A 21,859-nucleotide genomic window follows, 5' to 3' on the forward strand; every position below is an offset into this window, starting at 1 on the left:
AAAAAACGCTTCGATTCTTCTTGCTTCGCTTTTTTTGCACATTCTTCAAGTCACTCCTTTACCATCGTTATTACATCTTTTCGACCAGATATATCCGTTCATTACGTCCCCTCCGTTCCCCTCCGTTTCCCCCTCTTTCGAGCTTGACGCCTCGAAAATTATCTTTCTACGAATTGACGACCCATTCGCATCTGTCGACCGGCTCGCGACAGCATTTTCTCCATTAGACCTGCCCAAATATTCTATCTGCTCCTGCATTATATACATCTCCATTGCTAGTCATGACTTCGACAACAGAGTCCGTGGCCACGTCGATCACGGCCACAGCCATGACAGCACATAATGGAACTACCAACGATATCAATTCAACGAGTGGCGTGACTCCAGACAATACCACTTCCGCAATATCAACTCCCTCCCCATCTTCCACCAGTGCCTCCGCAGTATCGGGATCCTCTGCAACCCAGAACCGCGCATCAATCCGTCGCCCGCCGCGAAAAAGTACCTTGACGCAGCAACAGAAGAACCAGAAACGCCAGCGCGCAACGCAGGATCAACTGGTTACCCTTGAAACGGAGTTCAATAAGAATCCAACCCCGACAGCTGCTGTGCGCGAGAGGATTGCTGAGGAGATCAATATGACTGAGCGGTCGGTTCAGATTTGGTTTCAAAATCGGTAGGATCCCCGCCCTGATATACAAAATATAGCATTTTTGCTCTGTTGTGAGACGGTGTTTCCTGAGATGGATGGAGCTAACTTGATAGTGTAGACGTGCTAAGATCAAAATGATTGCCAAAAAAGGCATCGAGACTGGTGAAGACTGTGATGCCATTCCCGAATCGATGCGCCAATATCTTGCCCTCCATTTTGATACTTCAAAGGCTCACGCACGCAACTTATTCAATAGATACCCCGGATACGGACCCAACGAGATGCATGAGCCTCCTGTCTCGTCTGGCAAAATCGTTATCCACCACTTCGCATGTCGTTCCCTCAGAATTGGTACCTGGCGTCGTGTAGGCCAAAATGCCATGGACCTAGTGATCTTCTATTCTCCTGAGAAGTCTTGCATGACATACTATATAAATAACGATTCTGCGGGGTATAAGATCGAATACCCATTCTCTTACATCAAGAATATTGTCTTGGAATCTGGCGACCCAGGGCCGAATGCTGATGGCACTCCACCGAAGCCTGGAGGACTGGTTATCGAACTCAATCGTCCTCCAAATTTCTATATGGACTCATCAAACTCGGGCGGATTTTACCAATGCAGGGATTTCACTGAGGATCAACAGGCTACCAAGTCAATGATTCATTATCTAGGCGGTCACCCGAAAGTCCTCAGTGTTCAATTAGCGAAACTGGTATCGCTTGAGTCATTCCAAAATCGTCTGATGCAGTATGATTTCAGCGGATTCGCTGTGTCAGCTCCTGTTTCTCCGCACATCGTTCACAGACCAGCTTCGCAGCCAAACCATCTAGCTAGGCCCAATTCATCCATGTATCAGGAGAATAATAACCAATTCGGAATGAACTTACATCCTGGTCGGGGTCATAAACGGCAACGAAGCCGGTCTGTTCCCGTGCCAGTTGACTTTGCTGCCATGGGCTACCATGTGCCTTCATTCCACATCCAACAATCCCATCCCTCAGCACAGCAGTTCAACCCAGATCCTAACATCTTCGCACCCATCCCGCAGAGCCGCATGCCACATATTCCGCCTGTCAGTGATGACATGCGGATAGATGCCCCGCCCGGCTATGCCATGGACTTCCAACCCTATCCCATGTCTGCAACAACAACGACACACACTGCAACAACAGCTGCGACCTCCTCAGAATTCGCCAATCCACCTTTCTTCGCTACAGCTGCACCAGCAGACCAGAAGCCGATTCAGATGCAAACTCACCAGCAACAGCCTAACACTTCCACGCAGCTACTAGGATCACCATACAGCCTTCCCTTCCTCTCACCGTCTCCAATGGTTGATGCCCCAAATATGATGCCTCAACAGCAACAACACTCTCCCTCACCATTATCACATGTCAGCCACGTCGCTACCGAACCAATGATCGCGGACCAATCTCCACCCTCCGTGACGAAACTGCAACTCAATCCCTCCCCTACGCCTTCTGCGGATGACTTGTTCTCTCTCTCCCTTGCTGACCATGACGCCAAACAAGGCAACGACGAACATATGGCCGGTATGCCTGGTCTTGGTCCTGTTGGTGTTGTAGGTGAAGACGGCAGCGATGATGCTGCGGGTATGCTATTGAGCGAGATGTACTCGAAGCAAGATCTTAATCAAAATCACGATCATAATAATCAGGACATGTCCATGTCCATGCCGATGTCTATGCCTATACCTATGCACCATGACCACTCGCCGCCGATGGAGATGGATGACGATAGTTTCGTGCTTGCGTTGCAAGGGTTTGGGGCTGACCATGATCACCGACAACAGCAGCAACATGGCCTTGGTCACTCACCACCAAATGAGAGTGTTGGCGATTACCATGGTATGCTCCCGTTTGACACTGTGGATCCGAGCTCCCTTGCTGTGACAGCTGCGGAGGCTTGAATTGAACAAAACACGAGCAGAGAGGTCTTGGTGAATTCAAGTTACGGCCGAATATTTTCTTTACTTTTTATTTTTCTGATACTTTTTCTCTTCTTTTGTTTCTTTTCAGATTTGGAAATGGCGAATTCGCAGATTTTGTATGGCTTTATATGTTCTGTTGATTATTTTGATATATATTCTTTTCTTGTTTTTTGTTCCAAATTGCCAATTGCATCGATTCCTCTCACGCTCAACTCGGGTTTTCTCTTTTTATATTCTTTTTTCCTTTGACTGGTTTCATTGAGCCTGTTCTTTTTTTCTTGTTTTTTTCTTTTTGGCTCTTACGTTTCAGTTTACTCACCATGCTGAGTTTACTTTTATCTTCTATTAACCATTCTCATTCTTCCTCCGTTTTCCCCCTCGCAAGTTATAACTTGTAAGGGACCAAACTTGCATTCAACATCATTCCTCTCCTCTCAACCGATCAGTCAATTGGCTGGCCTACCTATCAACCGACCAAGCAACCGACCATGTACTTCACCCATTCCAAATCCATTACCCGCATGCTTCTTTCCTCATCCCAACTCGCTAAGTCCTTATTTACTTACAAATCTCAGTAATGTTTTTACTTTATTATTTATTTATTTCCTATTTTTACTTTTAAGAACTTCTCCAATGATTACTATTATTTGTTTTTCTCTCTTTCCATTCTATCCGTTTAATTTATTATCAAATACACAGGGCGGGTTTCCCTGTTTTTTTTCTTCTGATTCTTTGAGTTGAACAAGAGCATCAACAATGCCAATTAACAATAAATTACAATTTTTTTATATATTTATTAGTTATTTGTTTTTGATATATTCCTTGCATATTTTCTAGTATCTCTATTTGTAGTGGTATGCATCGACACTTGTGGTTTACCAAACGGTCTTTGACTGAAACTGTTCTCCATAATTAAAAGCGGCTTCAGTGGTCTACTGTTGCACTCACCTTACCTATTCTCCGCTAACTCTCTTATACATATTATTTACTCTTATTTTTCCTTTCTTTCTTTCTTTTTTTCCCCATCATTTTTCTGTTCTATATTCATCCATTTCATATTTCTTTTTCATTTGTTCTCCCTGCTTTACTATTATATTTACTTCCAACCAACATTGCAATTGCCATTGGCTTTACTTTTTGTTTGACGAGGTAGGGAAATGTAAGAGAACTTTTTCTAGTTAACTATACATACATTAAATTCTTACAGATGTAATTAAAAAAAAAAAAAAGAAGGTAAAAGTGATTCAGAGGAACTCACTTGAGGATACATCATTGAGCTTGATCAGGCAAACCGCTCAACACGACGTTTTGAAGCGTTGGACTCCGTTTTCGGAGCAAGACACAGTTGGCCACTCAGTCATTCTGTATGATGTTACGCTCTAAGTTACTTCCTCGATTTCTTGCGTCCTTGGGCTCTCCCACCACTAAATGTTTGTCCACCTCTGAAGAGTCCTTTGGGCATGCCATTTTGCTTATCAGCCTCCACAACGAGCGCTGAAAACAAGAGAAATATTCGTTATTATGAGCATATATATATATCGAGGGGGTGGAAAAGCTCGAAAGGTACAAGCCTGGTGGATATCATCCATTGTTTATCGGGGATATGCTCTGTGATCGGTACCAGATCGTGGACAAGCTGCGGTTCGGTGGTTATTCTACTGTTTGGCTAGCTCTTGGTACCCATAAGAAACAATATATCGCCGTGAAAGTTGGTATAGCCGATCAAAGATCAGCTACGACACGAGATTGAGGGTCCTTCATAAGCTCTCAAATGCTGCTTCTTCCACTTCTCGGTCACACCCAGGCTGCCCTTTAATCCCCGTTCTCCTCGACAAATTCGTTGTTGAGAGCCCGAATGGGAGACATCCGTGCTATACGACCGTCCCCGCGCGATACGACCTTAGTGACGCTGCGTATGGCTATGTTTCCCCCCTTCCAGTTGTGAGGGCTCTGGAAGCGAGGATCATTCAGGCTCTTGCGTATATTGCACTCGCAAGGATTTATACATGGAGGTTCGTTATATATCGTTGCTCCCATTTCCATCAAAGCTAATTGAAGTTTATATGAACATATTCGGAATATTCTTGTAAAAGTTCCGCTACAGCTCGACTCTCTTCCCATTGAGGACTTCCATATAAAAATTATGGAGATCCTGACCTTATACCTGTTGAGCAATGTGATGGAAAACCACTTCCATCAAATATCCCGCCAATCAGGTTACCCTCGCTGATACCAGGGTATTGCTCAGTGGCGCTGGCGAGGCATTCGCTCCAGCATCTCATCATCGTCAGGCACAAGACAGCCACACTCCTCTCGGAATCAGACCACCTGAGGCTATATTCGAGCCTGATAGTCCTTTATCATTTGCTGCTGATATCTGGTCTTTGGGTCTGCTCATCTGGCGAGTTCTTGGACTCAAGTAACTCTTTACCGCGGAGTTCCCTTGTCCGGACGAACTCGTTTCTCAATATATCGACGTTCTCCGCGCCGGACCCGACGGTATCGATTTGCTAGATAGTCGGTGGTAGAAATGGGACGGCCGTGACATGTTCTTTGACAACAATAGGGAACCGATACTAGACAGGTATCGATGGCCCTCTCTCGAGGACGGTTTCGACCACTAGATGCGGCATTGGAGTCGCAAGGAACAAGTGGAAGAGTTTGCGAGTGATGGGAGACAGGCCATCCATCTTACATCTGCTGCGACAAATGTTGAAGTTTGTGCCCGCAGAAAGAGTCACGGCTGAACAAGTATTAAAGTCAGAATGGATGGTCAAGTGGGAACTGCCTGTTTTCCAAAGCTCTTGTTTGGAGGAATTAATTGTCGTTTGGCCGAAGAATAACGGTCGCGCAACCAAACGAACCGGATTTGAACAGTTCCGTCACAACTATATCTTGACGTTATGTCAGAAACCCCATTAAAGCGTGACCAACTGCAGGAGTTGCTGGCCTAATCCTTTACTATATAACTTGCTTACAGGCTCCAGACTCAATTGATCCTCGCCCCATGCTTCCTTCTGTACATAAGGAAAGCCCTTCAGTCGACATGTCCCCAAGGTCCATCTATCTGAGAAACAGTGTTAGAACTGCGACCAGAGCAAGGTATGAAAAAGCAGAAAATTGCCCAAAGCAGAGGAGAGGTATTTTGCCTCCTTGATTTCTCCCCTCACACTTGAAATTCCTCTCCTCTACCAAGATATGCGTCGTTTTAGAAATCAAGAATGCCTTTGCTACCCGAGCAGTCCAGCCTGAATCATCTGTATTATATTTCCCCGTCTTTTCATCTCAAGAGTGGTAACAAGATATTGTGACTATATTTATTGTCTGTTCTTGTATCATGCCCCTCCAGTTGTGATGTCACCGAGCTGGGTGAGGGTTCGCCCATAAGGCAAAAGATCAGAACACAGCAAAATTGCTCTTCCCAATGCTACTGCTGCTCCCACTCCAGGGAACAGACGGAAAGAGCGAGGAGAGTATACTTTTTGGCAATCAGCGAACCTTTGAGGTTGATAGGACGTAGTTCTTGCCTCATTGGATGATTGATCGCTGATGGGATAGGGTTCTTGCAGCTCTCTTCGACACATATACATTTCAGCACTTTAATCTTCGGTAGATTTGCGGAACCAGTGGCATGTCCGTTGGCATGTGTTCCAGATCTCCAAGGCTCCGGAACGGAGAGTCACTTTTTTTTTTTAACACATTCTCCGCAGCAAGGACCCAACTATGACCGCTCCCTGTGCATTCGAGTAACCTCGGGCTACCGCATCGAAAGCTTCACTAATTAACCCGTACGCTATGATCCCGCAAGGCTGCTCGCTATATTGCGTTGCGGAGCCTGTCTCGGCAATGCGCATGAAGGACTCCCTTGTAAAAAAAGGCTATTGCAAAACAATATGGTTCGTACTAGGAACGGACTGATGAGAGAGAGGAGGGCTCGACTTGTTCGCTGTATAACGAGCCGCCGTGGCTACAGGCCATGTTGCAGAAGGTCAAGTAGCGTTTGAAGTTGCGGTTCAGGGAGAGGGGGAGTTAGGACGGGACAGGACGAATCGTTCTGGGATATTTGGCAAGGGGATTGGGGTGAGTTTCTTCAGATCATTGTTGTTACTAGTAACGGAAGGTTTTAAAGACATTGGATGAGTTTGCTGGCGCATGGATTGACGCTTGGAACTTGCTGCGAGCTTGCTGCGGCCTGCAGAATCAAAACAATGTTGGGTACGGTGCTGATTTATTATTGCATCTTCCAACGCACGTCGTGTCCTTCGGAACTCCGAACGGGACCCCCGATGGCGCGAGAGGAGCCCTGATGATGAACTTACGCTCTATGTGTATGCTTGGGGGTTTTTCCTTTTGTAGCAGTAGTGCAACTGAACTATTTTTAGCTGTAAGCGCTTATGCATTCAAGCGAGCGGGCATGAAGGAGAAATTTAATTAAGCATTTCGGTAGTTATTAGCGCCTGTTTTGTGTCTCTTGCCGTTGCAGGCTAATAGAGTATATGGCTCTGCAGTTCGTTGATATTGTTCGTTATTGAGAATGGGCTTGCTGGGAGAAGCATCTATAGGGTACTCTGTAGAGATAAGAAAATGCACAGATTCGATCATGAGATTGGATTTTCAGGTTTTTTTTTTTTTTTTTTTCCTTTTTTCCTTTTTTTTTTTCTGTCAACAAAGGAAGGACAGGTGAACTTTTGTTTATACACATATATACAAAGACTAGACCAGTAAATTCCGTTTTTCCCATCCCATTGCAATCACACAGATTTTGGCTATACGGTATATTTTTTTCCAGAAGGAGGACACCCCTTTCCAGTCGCACAATTCCCATCCCGCTAGAATAAATTCCTCGTACCCCTTCTGGCTCAGTATGTATACCTATACTCGGGATGCCGGTCTCCTAACCTATCCAACTGCACCTCCAACCCCATCCCCGCCACATCACCCATCACCTCATCGGGCTTCTCCTTCTTCCTTTGATTCAGCGTCATTAGCCACCACACCTGTACACCGCACAACACAATCGTAATCACAAGAACGGCTAGATTGAATTTGGCCGCAAACACGTAATACGGCGCATCCTTGCGCGGGTAGATCCAGGTGCTGACGATCCCCCCCGAATTGGTACTGACGAAGGCCATCGCAATGGCCGTTGCCCGACGAACATGGCCGGAAGTGTTGTTCGTCATCCAGCTTATGAAGCTGGGCGCCGTGGCGTAGATTCCCGTGACGAGGAGGAAGATCGAGGCGTACCTGCTGGCGATCGAGCGGCCCTTGAGACCCAGCCCCGCGCCGATGAGTGCGATGGTGCTGGTGCAGATCGATGCGATGCCGCGTTGCTTGTATCTGTCTGCAAAGTAGGCGGCGATCATGGTTGCGACAAAAGCGCAGGCGAATGGGGGTACGGTTAGAAGCTGGGTTTTGGTGGGGCTGTACCCGAGCGCTTGGACGATGGAGGGCGTGAAGTAGGAGAGGCCGTAGAGATTAATACCGCTGCAGAAGAGGATGGCGCACAAGTTAAGGATGTGTGGGTCCTTGAAGGTTGAGAGGACACGGTTGAGGGTTACGGTCTCGTTGTCTGGGAGGTTGGTGTCTTGGGCTAGGCGGCGCGTACACTGCTCGACCTCCTCGGGGCTGAAGAGGAACACTTGGCTGGGGTCATTGGGGAGTATTAAGAAGGAGAATATGCCGAAGAGCACCGTGGAAAGGCCCTCGAGGAGGAAAATCCATTGCCAGCCGCGGAGGCCGCGCAGACCTTCCATATTTTGGATGGCTGCTGCGAGGAGGCCGGAGAAGGCGCCGCTAAGCGCTGCAGCAGAGAAGAAGAGGCCGACGCGCATCTGGAGTTCATGGCGGCGGTAGAAAGAGGATAGATAGAGGACGATACCGGGGAATAGGCCGCCCTCGAGCGTCCCGAGGAAAAAACGAGCGGCGATAAGGCCTGAGTAGTTATTTACTTGCGACTGGAGAGTGGTGACAATGCCCCAGCATACACAGAGGGCTGGAAGTAGGATGCGGGGTCCGATCTTTTTGATGAGAAGGTTTGATGGCAGCTCAGTGACTATGTAGGGAACGTATGTCACCGTGATAGCTATTCTTGAGTTAGCAGAAAGAAATCCATTTCGCCACTTCAAAGAGATGCTTTGCTTTGCGTTTTTCTATTTCTTCTTTCTTTTTAAATGAACTGATTCCCTCACCTGTTTGATACTGTAAGTCACTGATACCGAGATCTTTTTGCAGGCCAGCCTATATGCAATTTTGCCCCATCAGCACATTTTTTTCCCGTCATATAGCATTCCAAGCGATTAGAGTAGCACATTTAGATATGATTTGACACGTACCACACGGGCATTCCCGATATTAGCTCTGTCGAGGAAAGAAAGCAAATAAAGCATTCCCATCATCGGCACCAGGAGGAAGTCAAGCTTGAGCAGCAGCTTCCGGTCCAAGTTCGTCCGCTCCTCTGGCAACATCTCTGATGGATAGGGAGAAGTGTTGTCCGTATCCGACACCATGGCTTTGCGCTCCACGTCTCCTCTGTTGGAGGAAACCATTTTGCGCTATGTTCCCTTAACCTTGCTTGACAACTAGGTGTTCTCAGATAAATGGCTTGCTTTATGGATGCCGGGTAATGGTCTATATCTTGTGAGAGAGCCTGGGCCATCCAGTGCTGAATGACAAAATGTCAAGGAGCGAACAACAGTGCCGGGAGCATGGTAGCCTATATAACAATTGGCAGTCAATAGAGATACTACTAGTATTGTTAATATGTCCTTACCACTGTCAGGTCAGTGAAGGGGTGAAGGTAGCAACAACACTTCGCAGGGATACGATCTTTATCAATTAAAAAGTCCTGCGCATTATGATGGACATCCAATTCCGAACTCGGCACAGCGTTCAAAACTGAACCTAGCGACCGCCGCCTCCAATGAGCGGATGGCAGATGGAGCTTCGCGTCCGAAGCTGAAAACAACGGCTCAGTCGTAGTGGAGATTGCATTATTATTATTAGTAGCATGTTCGCCCCCTGGCCCACGGCCGATCACAGCCCAACGAGATCAATGGCGGGAACCCAGTCGCGGGTTCAAACGGCCTCTGGTGATACACAGAACGCAGTCCACAGGTCATCATTGGTTCTGTAAGCACGGGGGGTTTTTTCTCTCCAAGCCTCGTTGTGCTGTACTATTTGCTATGTACGACATAGTCCGGTGTAGATCGCCATCGCTGACAATTCATTCACCTGCCATTCCAACGGCGAATTGATGGCGACGTTGGAGAACACAACAAAACGCCAGGATTCGTTCATTCAATGTTCAAGTCAATCAGTTAACGAACACTCCAGGGCCAGAGCATCAGAATCCCCGGGTTAACTACCGAATATAAGCGGAAATGCCTAGGTAATCATCATTTATGTCTCCGGATGGTATGTGGCGGGCATATACCTACGCTGCATAATATGCAGAAGACTACTCACTAAGTAGTCCATCAATGCTGACAAAAAGCTGAAACTGCAAAGATTTAGCTGTTATCATTGTCATTAGAACGTGGAACTTCGGGAGACTGCAGCTTTCTTGTCCTGCTGTGGCCCAGGTGTTGCTGGCATGTCCGCGTCCTGGGCTCCTGGGTCGCCATCATCGATATTGTTGAGCTGACAAGGCAGCCTGGGGATAAAGCACCAAGAGACAGGGTCCTGGTGCGTTCTCCCAGTATATTCACCTGGACACTATGGTTGGAGAGCAATGCCATCGCAGGCGCCGTTCGCTGGGGGAGAAACCGCCCATCCCGGTTGGGGTTTACAAGCCCTGATCCATCAGAGGTGAACGGAATCGAAGATTAAATTTATGTCTTTGCCAGGTAATTAACTACAGCCTGTGCATGGTGTTGTTCGTGGGGAACTCAGATGCTAAACTGAGATCTTTTCCACTAAGCTAAAAGGAAACATTTTCACCCAGTGCTAGCAGGATAAGCTTTGTGATTCATATGTGCCCGACAGCTAACTAACTATCTGTAGGCGGTGCCAAAGAAATTTCCCGGGGCCTTCTCGGCGACTCCTGTTGAAGGGCCCTTGTTTTGGAAAACTTGAAGGCTTACCAGCAACCAAGATGAATCTATAATTCTTCTTCCCCGACTCTTTATCATTTGCAGGCGGCTGTGAAATGGAGCTCGATCATAATCTCTGAACCAGGGCAATTTCATTCCTGTGAAGGCAGGACAATCGATACTTGACTGCATGCGCAGCCATCGTAGGAAAATCCTTCCTAGAAGTGCTTTGCCAAAACGACCTTATGGCATTGGCCAGAATGAATGCTTCTTCTCCGAGGCATCCAATGAGTAATGAGTTTATCCTCCCGCGCCGCAACCTTGCACTGATATTTTGATGGGTTCGTCTACGAAGCCAAGAGGCGATAGATCCAAACGCATATCTCTTTGCTCATTGACCAATAGGGCCAGCACAACGCGGCAGAGAGCTGCGAGGTTGGACACGCATCTGCTTCCTAATGGAAAAACGAAGAACATATTATGTAGCAGAAGCGTTAGGACGAGGCCTCCAACGCCGCGTTTACTGCTCCCCGCTGCAACAGTTCATTTTCCTACCATACCCCGCATGTTTGCTCATTCCCCCTTTGTGATTGGGCTAGGAGGCGGTCCAAAGCATGAAGCGGGAGGGGCTCCCAAGAGCCTTGAGAGCTCTATATATCTCTGACATCCCACGGAGGGTATATCAATTCTCATGAGTATGTCTCATTACGACTCCAAAGGCTAAACCGGCCCCCTTTCATAAGCTTATATTGAAGTCTTTTCCCTTTCTTCTTATTTTTTTTGAAGCTCTGAACTCCCAACAGTAGCTGAAATGGCCATGAAGAAGAAGAAGAGCGCTGTGACTTCAAGCCACTTGACCTCCAGTTAAGTTATCCCTGGCCGTGAAACCAGTTTTGTGCAAACTGCTAACATTAAGCCTATTAAAAGATGGGAAAGCAGGTGCACAACCGAATGAGAGCGCAGGGACTTCAACTTCGTCTCAGGATACCCGCGTCATTTCCAGCTTCCCCCCAAGTGAAACACATCCGCCACTTTTTGGCCCCGTTCCCCAGAACACAGAGATTGTCACGGCTTCTATGTCAAATGGAGATAACCACCCTATTTCTTCCAGCCCCTATGAAACAGAGGTTGTTAAAATTCTCGTTGGTCCCACTGGCGGCCAGAGGGTATTCCTTGTCCACCTAGGAATCCTGAATCAAGCTTCATCGCTGAGCAACAAGATGCGTCCGGCAACTGCTGCTGGAGGACATAGCAGCATATCACTAGTGGACACAGATCCAGTGGTTTTCGAGCTCGCCGTAAGATTTCTGTATACCGGAAAGTATCAAGGGTGTTCTTATCCAACCCAAAACTTTCCTTCATTAGAGCAGGATAACGCCAATAAACGCCGCGACGCCAATATAGAGTTTAGGATACATTCCTTCCTCTACTGCTTCGCCCGGGAATATGGGATGGACGAGCTCTCTGCCCTTGCATTAACGAATATTCAAAACATGACGGAAGTACCTTTTCTGAACGTACTTGCCGTTGCCAAGGAGGCTTACCCCAAGCTCCTGAACCACGGCGACGATGACATGTATCGCGAGAAGTTCAGGCATGAAACAAGAGTTGCAATGGAGAAAAATAATAATCTTATCCGAGAGCCTTGGATTCTTGATGTGTTCAGGAATGAACATGGCAATTTGGCAGTTGACCTATTCACAACCTTAACGGAGCCCCTGATGTGCGACCCTGAAGCCAACAATAGAGAGCCATCAGTTATGGAGGAGCCACTCGGCCCTCCTCAATCTGGAAAGGTGAAAAGGGAAAATTCGCACCTGGATGATGACCATGCAGATTATTGTGTCCAAGAACCACCAGCAGAACCCGAGATTGAAGAGCCTGTCCTTTCGGCCCCCCAGGAACCTGTCGCAGGAGGTTTCCCCGGAGCCGTATCTGAGGGATATCCCAGACCACTGGAAACTGAACCAGCCGAGGAGTTTGCTGATATCGGTAAACCTACGGTTGATGATGGGTGGGGAAGTTGGGGATCCAGTGCAAAAATATCTGTAAAAAGGAAGGGCAAACAGCGCGAGGACCCATCGGTGGAGATCACGGAACCAGAACCATTACTTGAACCTGAACCTGAACCAAAACCAGTAAAATCCAGTAAGGGCAAGAAGGGAAAGAAGGTCAAGAAGGGAAAGAAGGGCGGGGAGATCCTGGCCGCAGAGCCAACGCCGGAACTTGACGTGCCCCCAATCGAACAACGGGCCCTATCCAATGATTTCCCACCAACAGAATATAACCATAAGCAGCCCCAAGAAACTCCGGGGGACAATCATCAGCCTCCAGAAGAAGAGCCACATCCCTCCTCTCTGTCACCCCCTCCTCCACTTTCTCCGCAACGACTCGCGGAGGAAGAATCCCCCACAACCCCTCACAGCCCCTCCGCCACCTTCATGCTCGGCGACACCGACGCCGAGATTTCCAAGGCCAGATATTTCAATCACCCATGTAGTCGGCGTAAGGTGCATCTGAGGAGCGAGAGTTTTTGGATGGATTGTATCCGGTGTCGGAATGAGCTGGGAAGTCTTGCGAGGGGAATTGCTGCAGGAATAGCGGAAGGGAAGGATGATGCGGTTGGTGGGGAGCCGCGGGAGGTAGAAGCTTGGTGAGGAGTGAACGTGGGGGGGTGGGGGTTGAGCTGGGGTTGGGTTTTTACTTTGGTCTGATGGTGAGCGGATGAGGAGGTTGGTTAGCTATCGTGCGGGGTGGACGGGTATGGGACTCTATTAGTTTTATACGAGATATCTTTCCCGGTTGAGTTATGCCACGATGACCTTTTTGTTTTTGATGTCCTGCTCCCTCCTTTTCCTTCTTTCTTCTTTTCTTTTTCTCTCTATCTAGACGATGACAACGCTCGTTACTTTTCCGTGGATACATACCTTGATCCTTTCCACTAGATATCTATCAATGCCAGGATTCCTTGTTATTATTTTCAAAACAAATGCCCTATCTAGCCCGCATAATACGGAACTGAGTAAGTAGGGTGAATGAATGTATGAAGCAACATCTCATCAATTCAATTCTAACGGTGATATATAACAATATTTATATATATGGTATCATATCCTCATACATGGCTCCGAGTCCAAGTAATCTGCAAAAACGAAAGATGATTGTACACCCAAGGAAAGAGTCAAATAACCACAGCGGGAGATTGGAGCGACTGAGTGACCACCAAATTGAAAGGAAGCGGGGATAGGTTGAGGCTGGAGGGAATGTTAACATGGCCAAAAGAGGAAGAAAAACATTTAAAAAAAAAAAAAAGAAAAAACCAAGCAACAACAAGGAAGCGCATAAAAATTAAAAACAAAGGTCTATTTTCTCCATCAGTCAATCAGCCAGTCAGTCGATCTAAATGAAACATGTAAAAGCATTAAAACATCAATGGCATAGGGGAAGGTGAATCATCAAACGTATATATAGATACAACCCTAAAACACCACACCACATGCGACCCGAATGCCACGGAAAGTGTATCTCCAAAAAGACAAAAAAAATAGAGGGGGTGGGGAGGGATAGAGAAGGGAAGGCGGGAAAAGAGTAACCGCTGAGTTGTGGGGTGCTTTGTTGGAAAACTTCAAAATTTGGCCCAAGCATGAATCAAAACAGGAACGAAACAAAACAGCAAAATGGAAGAAGAGAGAAATGCGACGGATAAATCAACAACGAGGATAGAAGTCAGGAGGTAGAGGGCGGGAGGGGTGACTCATTTATAAATGCCCCTTGCGAATGGCACCGAACCCCTTACTGAGTAACTCATGAACATCCAACGAGCGCCGCGAGCAACTTGGCACATCTGCACTCTCTCCGGCCGCAGCAGCTCCATTTGCAACGGGCTGGCTATTCCCCGACTCCACCTCCTCCGTCTGCACATGAGCACCGTCTCCACCCTTATCTTTGCCCTGTCCCTGAGAGGTCCTCCGATCCAACAACTCCTGCATCTGCAACTCCCTCTCCCTCTCCCTCTCCGCCTCCCTGTCCGCAGCCTCGCTCTCCAGCCCCGCAAGAATTTCCAAACTTGACTTCTTTCCCCCCCGATCCCAACCCTGCTGCAACTCCGACGCCGCCGCCTCCTCAAACCGCTTCCGAATCTCCAGATCGCCCTCATACTCCTGGAAATGATCCACGTCGGTCGGGAACAGCGCGACGCGCAGCGCCGCCACAGATAGCTCGAAGAGAACCACCGCAACCACGGCGAGGAAGATGGTAACCCACCAGAGCAAATTGCGGCCTGTGCGGGGCAAGAAGTTGTCGCGGACGTTGTAGATGGCGTTTGTTTCGTAGCGGCGGGAGAGAATTATGTTCCAGAGGAACCAGCCGCCAACGGACGCGATGATGGCGATGACGGCCATGATGGTCCGGCAGCGGATCTCAAGTAATTGGAGCTTCAGGTTGATGATGACGACGCAGACAGTGTAGGTCAGCAGGCCCATAGCGAAGACGCCGTTGTCGAGGGTGAAGATGGCGTTGCCGAAGAGGCCGTACATGGTGAAATAGATGATCACGGCTTCGCAGCTTCCCATGAAGGCCCAGCCAAGATAGAGTTTGATGTTAAAACTGCCGTTGCGTTGGCCCTTGGTGTAGAGTTCAGGGACTGCGAGCAGAGTGGAGGCGGCGAGGTCCTTTTCGAAGATTCCAAGGAAGATGACTGGGAGGGAGGTGAAAAAAGTGTTGAACATGCTCAGAGACCATGATTCGTAGAGACTGGTTCCTGTGTAGCCGTTCCAACGCTGGTAGAGAGCCTGCGTGAGGTAGAAGACGGTTTCCTTCCAGAAGGTTCCCAGCGTGTACTTGCAGACGCGGATGTAGTTCCAGCGACCGTGGACGAGGAGGAGTTTGAGCAGGAACCGAAACTGCGCGATGGAGTAGTCTGATATCCTGGCAGCTTGCAGACCCTCCTTGCCGGTAATGCCAATCCCTACGTGCGCTTCCTGAATCATAGCGATATCATTCGCACCGTCCCCGATGGCAAGCGTAATGGATTTCTTTACCCTCTTCCGTATTGACCGCACGAGGAACGCCTTCTGCTTGGGGTTCGCACGACAACAAATGACAGAGTCCGCTAAGATGGCAAGGTCAAAAAAGCGTTCCTGGAGCGGTGCATCCCCTTCAATCGTCGATAGCGTTTGTCCATCCACCACAACCACAGAATGAGCACAAGCGCCCCTCTCAATCTCACTCGTCGTCTCCAAAATAACCTGCTCGACATCTCCAGCATCATGATCCAAAATAGTCACAGTCGAATAATCCTTCACCAGCCGACACGAATGGCCAATATTAATCGCCGTTTCCCGCTTATCCCCCGTAAGCATCCAGAGCTTAATATTAGCTCGGCGCAGCTTATCAATGGCTTCTGGCACTCCCTTCTGCAACTTATCCTCAATAGCAGTAGCCCCGGCCAATTCTAGCTGCCTCTCAATTTGTTCGCCCACATTTTCAATCTTCTCCTGCCGGCCCACCAAACTCGTCGTCGCCTCCTGATACCTAGCCTTCCACTCCTGATAATCTCCCTCGTCAAGGAACCGATAGCCATACAATAACGTCCGCAGCCCTTCGGTCGCAAAGTCATTCAAGTGCTGGAAACATCGCTCAAACACCATCGCCTCATTGACCACCAACGACTCCTCGACTAAATCTTCCGCGCCATCATCCGTCTGGAAAGAAGAGCGGTGCAGTTCCTCCGAAAGCGCCCCGGAAGGCCGCGGGGAGAACTGCATCGACGGGCGTGGGCTGTAATAGTAGCCAGCATCATCGCCACCCCTCAACTCCAGACCGCCATCCGTCTCCCTATCCCGGAGCCAGACATCGATGCTATCCCGCAGCGACGAGCGGCGTTTGCCAGAAACACTCGAGCGGCGCGTGCCCACGAAGCTAGGACGACCAATACTTAGGCTCGTCCGCTTGCCATCCTTGCGATTGGCATGCTCGCTGTTGCGTCTCATGACTTCTTTCGCCTCGAGAGATTTACGCTTATTGGCGCGGCTCTCGATCTCGGCGACCTTCTCCGCCGCGAGCCCGGATCGTTTCAGGAGGCCCATGACGATCGAATCGGCGCCTTTGCAGAAGAGGCAGATTCGCTTGTCGGGCATGCGCACGATGATCGACATGCGTTTGCGCGCGCTGGAGAATTCAATGACGTCTAGAATTTCATAGACCTCCTCTTTTTCGATGGGCTCTCCATCATCGCCATCACCGCCCCGCCTGGCCGTTGAGAGTCGGATGGTAAGCGAGCTGGGTTGTCTGTCCACCACCAGATATCCCATCTCCTTAGCAGCAGTGACCAGCGCAGCCTCATCCGGGGACGCAGCTTGGAACGAAATATCACCATCGCCGTCTCGCTCCGGTAAGCACGTGTGGCACAGGGTGAGGGCGAGGATGAAGAATTTCGCCTTGCGCGCGAACAGCGTATGCGGTTTCTGCTGTATGTATTCCAACATCTCCACAGTGCGGCCACCATGATGCATTCTATGTTTTCTATTCGACCGCCAACGCGTCGTCGTCAGTGGTGTTGAGATCTCGTCGTTCATGTGACTTGACACGCCGGATTTCCGCGCCAATGCGAATTGGTCAAAGGTGGCCGATTTCCGCGATGGAGCCTTCTTCTCCTTGCGTTTCTTATGCAGGAGCATTTTGCGATCTGCCTCGCGGGCCGCTTCCTCTTGTAAATCAGTATCATGTAACCATGCCGTCCCTGCAACGCTCATTTTGCGGAACTTCATGCTATTATTCGTCAACGTGCCGGTTTTATCCGAGAATATGTAGCTGTAGTTGCGTATTAATAGTTATATCGTTTGTTTATGAACATGCCGAGAGAAATTGCACGGGGAAGAGGAGGGGAGGAGAATAGAGAAAAAACACTAGAGACAAGGAGAGTGAGCATTATCCATACCTAACTTGCCCCAACTCCTCATTAATTGTCGACGTCCTGGCCTCCAACGGCGTATCCGACTCCGCATCATACATATCAATATCATTCAGCAAAAGCATCTGCGCAACCTTCACAATCTCCAAACTGACGTACAGCGAGATGGGAATCATGGTGTTGAACATAATGATGAAAGATGTGAAAATGGGGCCGATCGAGACATCCGCGTACTGTAAATACCACGATACATCCTCCACGTTGCGCGACCAGAACGTATACGCAATCGTGCACGCGGACGCGAGCACGATGACAAACAGGACAATGACAGCGACGACGCGGTTGACCACGGTCTGTAGGGCCGGCGCCTTGATGCGTGGGTTCTTGTTCGCGTTCATACGTATCTTGCACTCCTCCCCGGTATAGATAACCATGCCGAAGGCTTCATGGGTATTCCGCAGAATGCTGCCGCGGTAGATGACTTCTGAGTTGGTGATGGGTAGTTTCTTCCCATCAACTGTGACGTTGCCATCGAATTTGTAGAGGTCAGTGTTGGGGTCTTCGACAGCAAAGTGAATTGATGTGATGTGCATGATGTTGTCGGCCGTTTTGCAGGCTTTGGCGACGGCGCGACAGGGTTGTTTGCCTTTCAGATTTGTCTCGCCATCCAGCGCCATGGTTTCTATATATGCGATGCCATTCGGGCCGTCTGCGTGGAGGAGAACGAGATCTGCCGGCGCTGGTTGGTCGCGGGATAGCTTGATGACGTTGCCCACCTGGATATCTACCCATTTGGTTGGCACCCAGTAGTTTGAAAGATTGGATTCTGAATCAGTAACTGTGGCCGTTACTTTGGATTCCGGGGAATCCGTAGAAGTAGTGGAAATGGTAGTAGCAGCATTTCCGAGCGGGCCACAGGGCCGCAAAATATATGCGATCCGGTTGTTTTCCTCCTTATCCAATCGGTAACGACGGAAATCATCAAAGCCTTCCTTCGCCATGGAAATACCAACAAAAATCATCAGGGGAACAAAAGTGGTGAAAGTTCCAGTGGTACTGAGGCCGGGTATCATTTGCAAAATGGAAAGAACAAGGAAATAGAAATTCGCAAGCTTGGAAAATTGCGCTACGAGTTGGCGGGGGAAGAAGCTCCATAGACTATATCGACTTGATCGGATGCGGTTGCTGATGTAGTGTTTGCCCGTCCGTTCGTCGATCAGGGAATGTTGCCTCTGGACATCAAGGTCGATATGTCGACCATCCTTACTCGGCGGGATTTCTTTGATGCGAAGCACTTGTTTTCGGAAAGCAGCCGTAAAGTCTTTCCATCGGTCCAATGTCAAGTAAGGCTTCTCCCCTCTTATTTGGGGCTTCAGGTCCGAGAACGTGGTAGATTCTTCATCCTTCGAGCTACTCTGAGCCACAGCTTCCTGACCCTGCGAATGGACCCTAGACAGAGCCTCGCCATCCGCCGATAGACGGTGACCTAATTCGATGCTATTCGTCCAGTCTTGATCTGATTGGTTGGCAATGTTCCGGTTAAAAATCGAGCGTCGTAGAGAATAACCTCGATCCCGCGTCTTGGGCAAGACGGGAGGAGATTCGCGCAGCGGCGGAACAGGGTCTGCGGGAGAGACGGGGGATATGCGTTGACCGCCACTCCGCAGTGTTGGGCTTCTTAAATTCGAAACGACACTCGGCGAGGAGGTGTCTACAGTAAGTCCTAGCCCGGGAGCAGGCCCACCACCGCCACCCTCCCTTGCAGCGCCGTCATGCACTTCCCAGCGCAGATTCTGAAAAGTGGTATCCGCCGTGCGTTCGAGATCCGTTGAAAAGCGCACTCGAGCCTGAGCCTGTCGCTGCAGTGGCATTGCCGCCGTCGCTAGGCTTGGCAATGAGGGTGCCCTTCTGATATCCCGGAGAGAGGCGCGAGCTGGGGTGTTAGCACCTAAACCTGCGTCCGTAACCCCATCTGTTTCCTGTCCCACTTCCCTTCTTCCCCGCGCATCTGTATTATTCCGCGCCCCAACATCTCGAAGTAGGACCGTCTCGTCCTCCTCAGGAGGAGAACCACCATCACTCAAAATACTGTCTCTTAGCGGCGACCTCGATGACACACGACGCGAAAGTCGAGGAGAGCTCAACCGTCCAGGTCCGGGGCGATTTCCATCATCGCGCCCCGCCATTGGGTCGACGCCCAGCTTTGTGTATGTTCCGGTTCCTTCCTCCTGTAGCAAAATCCCCCTCCCGTAGACTTTGACCTAGGTATATACCCGTGTACACCTCTTATATATATTCGGCAGTGCGGCTATCCGAAACCAGTACCGGACGTCGTAGATGGCGGATTGGACGAAAACCAGACAATACGGAGGCCGACAATGGATGAATAATAAACCGGGTATATCACAGGCAAACACAAGGATAGAATTGGGTGAAGGGAGACGGGGAGAAGTCGAGACGCTCGAGACGCCACTGCTCATTGTTGGATGGAGCGCATTGGGGAAACCGAGCGAGAGGCCGGCGGGGGAAACGTGGATGGATCGACGAGCGACTGCCGGTAGCGTTGGTGGAGGAGAGGGCGATAAACCCAAGATGTACAGTACAATGAAAAAGAAGAAAACAGAGCAAAGAAGAGGGGAGGTCTACTGGGACCCCTCCCTGTTGCCCTCGTAGATGTGTAGATAAAATATGTATGTATGTAGAGGGAAGAAAATCCACGGTACAAGGCCACACTGGGGAAGCGGTCCAACCAGCGGCGGGCTTGGGGGTGACGAATCAGCAGCAGGCCACACAACCTTATTTGAGGTTATTCCCAACGGCACATCGATTGATAATATCAGGATGGCAACATGAAACACAGCTCGCCAGAATCAACAGCCAGCAGCCAGCAGCCAGCAGTGAGCAGTCAGCAGTGAGCAGTGAGCAGTGAGCAGTGGGCGCGGTGGTTCGCCAGGATGCGTTGCAGCAGAGCAGAAAAAGATAGCGGAGGAAGAAAGAGTCAGGACAACCCTGGAAAGTCGATTACGCAAGTGCTTTTCTTTTTTGATTGTCTAAATCTAAGCGTTGGCCTAGAGTTTTTAGCCTTGCAACCGGGGCGGGTTGTTATCGATCAGACTTTGACCACGGGCGAAAACGACAAACGCTTCTGTCTGGCCAGCGCTGCATAAGAATTGGACAAGATACAGGCACACTTGCAGCACTGCGCAAATACATCACGAAGGGGCAGGAGGATGTCAGGTTCTATGAACGGGAGGTGAATATGTAGAAGCATGGTTCCAGCTATTCTTTACGCGGCACTTTGATGGATGGGATGGCGTTTGCATGTCGAGATACATATGCAGCAGCGTACATGTTCTGTACCCCCTAGATATGTATGTTGGTGGGAGATATTCCTCTCTTGTTTGGAGTCTTTCTTGACCAAATGTTATACCAACCAACTATTTCGTTCATGGCTTTCGCTCCCAGATCCTAACAAAGAGTAATTTACCCAGTTGTCCTGCGGTTCATCATAATTTTTATCTACATCTGCTTAACACTGAGTACCCTTCACAACATACATGTACTGTACAGTACATCCATCGTCGACTCTTGTGGCGGAGCTTTCTTTTTTCAGAATATCGCTTGGAAACTCCGCCTCAGTTTCCACGGAAGGCCGAAACTCCATCCAGGAGAATCAACATAGGAGTTGTGGTGCGAGCGGATGATCTTGTGTGATAAGTCGCCGGCCTGCATCCAATACCATGGGGCTCGCAAATGGATTTCGACGCATCCAAGGCATGCATACAGCATCCTCGTCGAGTCTGGGCCAGATAGCGTTGCAACAAGGAACAAGAGAGGCCTATGACCCTGGCCCAGCAGCGCCAATTTGTGTTGCATGCCGCCACCATGGCCATGACACAAGGTTGTGTCTGTCTCAAAGCTTATCTGACACCGCATCCTGAACAGTGAGCATAGAACGAAGGCGGGGAACATAAAACCCTACACAGACACGAGAGATATACCAAGGAACTCTCACTACCAGAGATCGAATGATTCTGGGCCCTCAACATCGGTGGGCTTGAACACTGAGCTTGGCTTCACTAAGCTTTAGGCGCAACGCCCCCTAACCTAACCACCCTAAGCATGCCTCTGAAGGGATGAATTGTTGCCAACCAGGGGCCAAACCCAGATTGGCTGGACTTTTTCTTGTGTTGGCAGCGACTTTTTGCGCCTCATCCGTTGAAAATGAAGATAACCACCTGGGAGGAATGTGCCCAGGCCCTTCCCCGTCCAGCAGTTGTTCAACTACCGTACATGTACTCTCTACATA

At 49.2% G+C, this 21,859-nt stretch overlaps 8 protein-coding genes across 8 annotated transcripts; 5 read left to right on the forward strand and 3 right to left on the reverse strand.

Moving 5' to 3' along the window:
* Positions 1 to 281: 281 nt before the first annotated feature.
* Positions 282 to 3,399, forward strand: HCBG_07805 (homeobox domain-containing protein; the record flags this gene model as incomplete). Its single annotated transcript, XM_045434854.1, has 2 exons — positions 282 to 676; positions 771 to 3,399. 2 exons carry the CDS (start codon positions 282 to 284, stop codon positions 2,584 to 2,586), a joined length of 2,211 nt encoding a protein of 736 aa, XP_045284160.1.
* An 811-nt stretch (positions 3,400 to 4,210) lies between these two features.
* Positions 4,211 to 5,030, forward strand: HCBG_07806 (protein kinase; the record flags this gene model as incomplete). The annotated part of the gene is made up of 3 exons (XM_045434855.1): positions 4,211 to 4,315; positions 4,336 to 4,619; positions 4,844 to 5,030. The coding sequence occupies 3 exons, from the start codon at positions 4,211 to 4,213 to the stop codon at positions 5,028 to 5,030; spliced, it is 576 nt and encodes a 191-aa protein (XP_045284161.1).
* Positions 5,031 to 7,466: 2,436 nt separating this feature from the next.
* On the reverse strand, positions 7,467 to 9,155 carry HCBG_07807 (uncharacterized protein; the record flags this gene model as incomplete). The annotated part of the gene is made up of 3 exons (XM_045434856.1): positions 7,467 to 8,692; positions 8,799 to 8,847; positions 8,943 to 9,155. 3 exons carry the CDS (start codon positions 9,153 to 9,155, stop codon positions 7,467 to 7,469), a joined length of 1,488 nt encoding a protein of 495 aa, XP_045284162.1.
* Positions 9,156 to 9,616: 461 nt separating this feature from the next.
* On the forward strand, positions 9,617 to 10,683 carry HCBG_07808 (uncharacterized protein; the record flags this gene model as incomplete). Its single annotated transcript, XM_045434857.1, has 4 exons — positions 9,617 to 9,733; positions 9,943 to 10,023; positions 10,123 to 10,416; positions 10,612 to 10,683. The coding sequence occupies 4 exons, from the start codon at positions 9,617 to 9,619 to the stop codon at positions 10,681 to 10,683; spliced, it is 564 nt and encodes a 187-aa protein (XP_045284163.1).
* Positions 10,684 to 11,451: 768 nt separating this feature from the next.
* On the forward strand, positions 11,452 to 13,297 carry HCBG_07809 (uncharacterized protein; the record flags this gene model as incomplete). The annotated part of the gene is made up of 2 exons (XM_045434858.1): positions 11,452 to 11,503; positions 11,568 to 13,297. 2 exons carry the CDS (start codon positions 11,452 to 11,454, stop codon positions 13,295 to 13,297), a joined length of 1,782 nt encoding a protein of 593 aa, XP_045284164.1.
* A 1,101-nt stretch (positions 13,298 to 14,398) lies between these two features.
* HCBG_07810 (aminophospholipid-translocating ATPase) lies at positions 14,399 to 19,736 on the reverse strand (the record flags this gene model as incomplete). The annotated part of the gene is made up of 2 exons (XM_045434859.1): positions 14,399 to 17,450; positions 17,578 to 19,736. The coding sequence occupies 2 exons, from the start codon at positions 19,734 to 19,736 to the stop codon at positions 14,399 to 14,401; spliced, it is 5,211 nt and encodes a 1,736-aa protein (XP_045284165.1).
* Positions 19,737 to 20,242: 506 nt separating this feature from the next.
* Positions 20,243 to 20,815, forward strand: HCBG_07811 (uncharacterized protein; the record flags this gene model as incomplete). Its single annotated transcript, XM_045434860.1, has 2 exons — positions 20,243 to 20,475; positions 20,632 to 20,815. The coding sequence occupies 2 exons, from the start codon at positions 20,243 to 20,245 to the stop codon at positions 20,813 to 20,815; spliced, it is 417 nt and encodes a 138-aa protein (XP_045284166.1).
* Positions 20,816 to 21,159: 344 nt separating this feature from the next.
* HCBG_07812 (uncharacterized protein) lies at positions 21,160 to 21,486 on the reverse strand (the record flags this gene model as incomplete). Its single annotated transcript, XM_045434861.1, has 1 exon — positions 21,160 to 21,486. One exon carries the CDS (start codon positions 21,484 to 21,486, stop codon positions 21,160 to 21,162), a length of 327 nt encoding a protein of 108 aa, XP_045284167.1.
* Positions 21,487 to 21,859: the final 373 nt, after the last annotated feature.

This window comes from Histoplasma capsulatum (genome assembly GCF_000150115.1).
Source record: "Histoplasma capsulatum G186AR genomic scaffold supercont2.14, whole genome shotgun sequence".
Taxonomy (NCBI): Eukaryota; Fungi; Ascomycota; class Eurotiomycetes; order Onygenales; family Ajellomycetaceae; genus Histoplasma; species Histoplasma capsulatum.